The 6339-nt window shown below is 52.4% G+C and overlaps 1 protein-coding gene across 1 annotated transcript; it reads left to right on the top strand.

Moving 5' to 3' along the window:
* Nucleotides 1–5403: 5403 nt before the first annotated feature.
* On the top strand, nucleotides 5404–6339 carry LOC115276705 (olfactory receptor 13A1-like). Its single transcript, XM_029920789.1, has one exon. It carries the CDS (start codon nucleotides 5407–5409, stop codon nucleotides 6337–6339), a length of 933 nt encoding a protein of 310 aa, XP_029776649.1. The 5' UTR covers nucleotides 5404–5406.

Genomic DNA, 6339 nt, shown 5'->3' with positions numbered 1-6339 from the left:
CATGTTGGAACTGGGTTGTACTTTAATTGAAGACACACAATGTTCCACAATTTGTTGGCCACAACACCCATTAGATGTGGCAGATGGCTAACCTGTTCCGAGGTATCTTCCTCTGAGGTCAGCTAATGTGTGAGGACCACCGGGCACCAGGCAGTGAGGTGGCCAGAGCCTCTGCAGGGCAGGTGCTGTACGCCTCATATATGGTGACCATCGTTCCACACAGACCGCCCTGTCCGTCCTCACGTCCACAGTCAGAGATGTTGTCCCCACTCTGACCAGGTCACTTGTATCCTAACCTCCACTCCCCTGGCTGGGCTCTGCTGGCCCCTCCTGGACTGGCTCTCCTTGTGCCTCTACCTCCAAGCCCTTGCTTCAATCTCCTGAGGCACAACCTTGGGTCTGCCCAGCAGGCAGGACAACATGGGAGTTTTGTCTGTAGGGTTTGTGCACAATCAGGCCTAGAGACACTATCCGTTGGCAAACAGACCGTCATGATTCTGGGTCCTGGCGTGAGGGCAGTGGCAGGAGAGCAGGTGGACAGCAGCAAGGCCCTGGGGTGGTGGACGGTAGCCCCCCTGGAGACTCTGAGCCCCCATCTGGGGTGGGTTAGCACCCATCCCATAGGCTTGCTTGGGAATTGGCAACACAAGAACAACTTGATTAAGCTTGGAGAATTTTCTCTAAAATCCAAACACTGCTTACAGAGCAGGACTGAAAAGAGCAGCTGCACCCTGAACTGGCCTCTGGGCTTTGCAGCCCGGGGCCTGGCCCAGAATCGCCAGCATCCAGCTCATCTCCCAGTAGGACACCCCCCCTCCCTGTAGAACACCGCGTGCTGAAGAGGGTGCATGCACCCCAGAATATTACTCAGCCACGAAAAGGAAGACATCTTGCCATCTGCGACGGCATGGATGGAACTAGGGAGTATCATGCTAAGTAGAACAAGTCAGTCAGAGAAAGACAGTTACCCTATGATTTCACTCATGTGTGGGATTTTAGAAGCAAAACAAATGGGCAAAGGGAAAAAGAGAGACAAACCAAGAAACAAATTCAACTACAAGAAACACATTGCTGGTCGCCAGTGGGGAGGTGTGTGGGAGGTGGGGGGTCATGGGGATTCAGGAGTGCACTTGTGGTGGTGAAAAGTTTTAAAATAAGAATGAATTACCCCCTGCTGCCCCGCTCCAGGAGAGCGCCTTGCGGCCTGTGGTTTCCCCGCCCCCTGTGCCCCCCCTTCTCGTCTTTCCTCAGAGCGCCGGTCCCTCTCTTCCACTTTCCCCATTTTCCTTCAATTCAGTTCATGATATAAACACACTCACATGGGGCGCCTGGCGGCTCAGTCGGTTGAGCGTCCAACTTCAGCTCAGGTCATGATCTCACGGTCTGTGGGTTCGAGCCCCGCGTTGGGCTCTGTGCTGACAGCTGAGAGCCTGGAGCCTGCTTCAGTTCTGTGTCTCCCACCCTCTGTTACCCTCCCCTGCTTGTGCTCTGTCTCTCTCAAAAATAAATAAACATTAAAAAAATTTAGGGGCACCTGGGTGGGTTCAGTCAGTTAAGCATCTGACTTCAGCTCAGGTCATGATCTCATGGTCTGTGAGTTCGAGCCCCACATGAGGCTCTGTGCTGACAGCTCAGAGCCTGGAGCTGCTTCAGATTCTACGTCTCCCTCTCTCTGCCCCTCTCCCATTTGTACTCTGTCTCTCACTCTGTCTCTCAAAAATAAATAAATGTTAAAGCTTTTTTTATTATCTTAAAAAATTTAATAAAAATAAAATAAGATGGTTAAAATAGGGGCATGTGGGTGGCTCAGTTGGTTAAACATCCAACTCTTGATCTCAGCTCAGGTCTTGATCTCAGGGTCTTGAGTTCAAGCCCCACACTGGGATCTGTGCTGGGGAAGAAGCCTACCTTTAAAATAAATGCAAAATGATTAATATAGTAAACTTTATGTTATGGGTGTTTTACACAATAAGGAAACGTAGAAATGCTGGGGGGAAATGTTAAGTCACATACCTTGAATATATACAACTTCTGTTTGCTAATTTTTTTGATTTTAATTTTTTAATGTTTATTTATTTTTGAGAAAGACAGAGCACGAGCGGGAAAGGGCAGAGGGAGAGGGAGACCCGGAATCCGAAGCAGGTGGAGGCCCAGAACCGCTGCAGCTCCCTGTTCTGCTGCTGGGGCAGCCCCTTCCAGCCTGGAGGCTGTGCAGGTGCGGCGTCCAGATCTGCTCTGCAGCCCAAGGGCCTGTGACGGGGGGCAAGGCCCCCCCCCACTGCACCTGATTTCTCCTCTGCACATGGGGGTCAGCTCCATCACCTCCAAGGAATCTTCCAGCTCTGTGTTTCCACAAGGCACTGGCCCTCGGAGTGTGCACTTAGCATTTCGGTGTCTGGCAGACATAACCCACCACAGCCCCACGGGAAGTAAGTTTCTTGTCTGCTGAACTTGGAGGAGTGACAGCTGCTGTCAACACCTCTGGTCTCTGCCCATAGTGCTACCAGCTCTGTGCTGAGGCCACCGCCGCAGGTTCCGAGGCCCCCAGGGCTTCTGAGTTCCTCTAAGTGGCAGAATCCGGAGCTGGATCCCAGTGGGTTTACGCCCTCACTTGCTAAGTACACAGCAGAGCTGACTCTATTTAAACCCAGGCCACCCTCAGCTCTGGCTGCTGTCCCCTGTCCTGAGCACAGGAGGACCAGACGGTGCCTGCACAAAGGGCCTGTTGTTTGTTTCTTCTGAATCGGCCGGAGGCAATTTAAGGACCATCTGCAATGTTTCCAGGATGTGGGAAGAAGCTTGAATCTGCCAAACAATTTTTTTAAGTGGTACTTTGTATTTATTCTTGATCATGAATTTCTTGCTATAAAGAGATTCCTTTTACAAAATTAGTGAAATAAAATGACTCAGATCATGAAACTTTTTATTTACTAGGTCATAAATCATGGAGCAGTTTTGAATGTTAAGGGGCTTTAATCAGTTTCAGTGTTCACAGAGAGAGCAGGGCAGGGAAGGGAGGGGAGTAGGACTCTGTGACTGAGGTCCCCGTCCCTGAGTCTTACAGCTCAGAGCAGGTGCAAGGGCAGAGCTGTGCCCCCGTGCCCTCTGGGCCACCAGCTGATGCCTCCAAACACCTCCCCGGGAAGGCGGAGGGCAGCACGGCCCTCCTCTGCTATACTTGTCACCTCTCCTGGCCCCAAGGAAGTGAGACAGGTCCAAGGTCGTTCCCATTCCTCTGTGCCTGATTCGCCTTCTGTGAGGTCTTGAGTTTGAATGTGGTCATGTCTGTGGTGGCCTGCTGTCTCCCAGAGCCCAGTGCCCTTAAGTTCTGCCCTTTCTGTCTGTCTGGGTCCATGGTACCTTGGCCATGCCCTGGGGCTGTGTGCAAGTCTGTCCTGGACATTAGGGAGGCTCCTGTTCAGCATGCTTGAAAACAACTGACTTCTGCTTTTTGAGAGAATATGTTGTTATAATAGATTACCATTTCATAAGCCAACTAGTGACCACACGGTGTGCAGGCTCAGTCCTCCCAGGGCTGGAGAAGAGAGCAGGTGGGGAGCTTTCCGCATCTTTGCGGGAGTGGAGGGTGTTCCCTAGGGTTCTCCAGTGTTCCTGCTGCTCTCTGACCCTCAGACTTGGGCCTCTCTGCCCTTCTCAGCCCCACATGCTCACAGCACAGCCCAAGCTGGGGGCAGCAGATCAGAAATAGCTCATTCTGTGCAATATTCTCTTTTCTGGAATGGGAGGCGAATGAGAGCATCTGACTTCAGGTCCAGTTGCCAGAATGATGCACTTAATAATGCTTCCAAGAATGTCCCTATTAATACCACGTTACTGCACAGACCAGGAGCAATTAACAGACTATTTCAGAAAATGGAGTGCCTTCTCCCATGCCTGCTGGTCTTGCCAACACGAAAATCTCTTGGATTGTAAAAATGAGGATTCTGGGTCCCCTTCACACCTGATATTTCAAGCAGAAATATTTTTCTTAAGACTGGGTTGTCCCTGTGAACTTGGGGAAGGTTTGTACCTTTGCTGGGCAAAGTCATAATTAAAACAGTGACAATACAACATGTCATTCATTTGTCATAGGAAACTCTAAAAAGTACTTTCCTGACAGACTTAATCGCAGACCACACACAGTTGGGCTGTCTCTGGTTCACAGTGCACTTCCCTTTAGGTGGATCTGGGCTTGGGATGGAAGACAGAGACTCTCCCGCTCAGTAGTAGATAATCCTGTCGTCTGTTCTGCAACAGGCTTTCTCAGAAGTAATTTGCTGGTTGCCAGAAAGGGGCCCATGTGTCTGTAGGTGTGTGAAGTATGCTGTGCTGGGTATGGTCCGGACACGGGGTCCAGTTAGGAAGACTCGATGTAACTCCTTCTGTTTGAATAACTGTGTCTTTCTGAAGTGTCTGGCTTTCCCAGTGAGCCTGACATTTATGCACTTGTCATTTCCAGGCTCATCCTTGGAATATTTTTTGTGTCTGTTTTCATACAACGAATATGATTAAGGAATACGCAATACATCTGCAGTTGTGCTAAGTTCTGAAGTGCCAGCTCAGAAGCAGCATGAATAAGGGCTACAGACAAGGTCACCCTTTCAGAACCTGTTGATGCTGTCCTGACCTGGCCCGGGTGCATCATTCCCAGGATTGAGGCAGAACCAGCAACACTGTGCTCTGGAAAACCCCTTGATCTACTCCTTCTCTGTGTGGCTGCCCTGAATCCTCAGCCTGTGACATCCTGCTCGCTTCCAAGACTGGTCTTTCTCTTCTGGTCCTGACTCTGCCCACCAACCTGGACCTTGCGTCTGTCCCCATTGGTGACTTAGCTCCCCCCCCCTCAGTGCAGACTCTGAACCTGGGCTCTTGCCCCCCCCCCCCCGGAGCAGCCCCTGTCCCCCAGGCAGAGCCCAGGCTCCCTGTCACTTAGGAGGAAGCTCGCATCTGGGGCAGCTCATCAGGGGATGTGCAGAGGTCGGGGGACCAGGAGGAGGGAGCAGGATAGGCCACTTCGGCGGGGAGGGGAGAGCCGACCAGGGGTGAGACTGGACATGCCCTAGCCAGGACGGGACATGGGGACACTTGTGGACATCATGCTCCTGAAGGGCTCTCACAGGGACGGGGCGAGGTCAGACAATCGCTGTGGGAGGCCGCTGTGCCGCGCAGGGGCATGTGGGGTGGGGCGGTAGTCCTGAACACAGGGGTGGGAGAGCGGAGCTAGGGGAAGTGTTCCTGCCCGTTCCCCTGAGAAGAGCTTGGTAGTCTGATGAAATATGACGTTTTTAAGTTCTGGGAGAGTCTGACAGATGAAGGTATCTCGACCTTCTTATGTAGGCCATTAATTTCACACCCTTTCCCCAGCTCCACTGTGCAGCAAAAAAGGGTCTGAAAAGCCCAGAGGTCATGAGTAATCAGACGTTGGTGACAGAGTTCGTGCTGCAGGGCTTCTCGGAAGTGCCGCAGCTCCAGATTCTCCTCTTCGTTTTCTTCCTCTGCCTCTACGCTGTGGCACTCTGTGGCAACTCCCTCCTCGTGGTGGCCGTCACGCTCAGCTCCAGGCTCCACACCCCCATGTACTTCTTCCTGGTCAACCTGTCTGTGCTGGACCTTGTCTGCGCCTGCACCGTGGTGCCCAAGCTGCTCGGCATCCTGGTGTCGGGGAAGAAGAGCATCTCCTACGGGGGCTGCATGGCCCAGATGTATTTCCTTTCGTGGGCGGTGGCAGGGGAGGTGCTGCTCTTCACTGCCATGGCCTACGACCGCTACGTGGCCATCTGCCAACCACTGCGCTACGGCTCCATGATGAGCCCCAAGGTGTGTGCAGTGCTGGCCGGAGCTGTGTGGGGCATCAGCATGCTCGGCGCTGGGGTCAATGCCTGCCTGGTGCTGCGGCTGAACTTCTGTGGGCCCAATATGATCGATCACTTCTTCTGTGAGATCCCACCTCTGTTGCTGCTCTCCTGCTCCTCCACATATGTGAATAACATCATGACAATCATAGCGGACATCTTCTTTGCCATGTTGAACTTCCTGCTCACCATGGTGTCCTACGGGTTCATCGTCTCCACCATCCTGAAGATTCGAACAGCCGAGGGGAAGCAGCGAGCCTTCTCTACCTGCTCCTCCCATCTCATTGCAGTCACCTTGTACTACTCCACCATCATCTACACCTACCTGAGCCCTGGCTCCAGCTACTCCGCAGGGCCAGGCAAGGTGGTGGCTGTGCTTTACTCCACCGTGAGCCCCACCTTGAACCCTCTCATCTACAGCCTGAAGAACAAGGACATCAAGGCAGCTCTCAGGAAAGTTTTGATGCATGTGGTCAAAAGCCTGTAA

The sequence above is a fragment of the Suricata suricatta genome, chromosome 2 (assembly GCF_006229205.1).
Source record: "Suricata suricatta isolate VVHF042 chromosome 2, meerkat_22Aug2017_6uvM2_HiC, whole genome shotgun sequence".
Taxonomy (NCBI): domain Eukaryota; kingdom Metazoa; phylum Chordata; class Mammalia; order Carnivora; family Herpestidae; genus Suricata; species Suricata suricatta.
Note: the sequence above shows the minus strand (reverse complement) of the source record. Positions and strands in the feature narration are given on the sequence as shown.

Excerpts from the sequence above, each read along its gene's own strand:
- LOC115276705 (XM_029920789.1), top strand. The coding sequence starts at position 5,407 with ATGAGTAATCAGACGTTGGTGACAGAGTTCGTGCTGCAGGGCTTCTCG.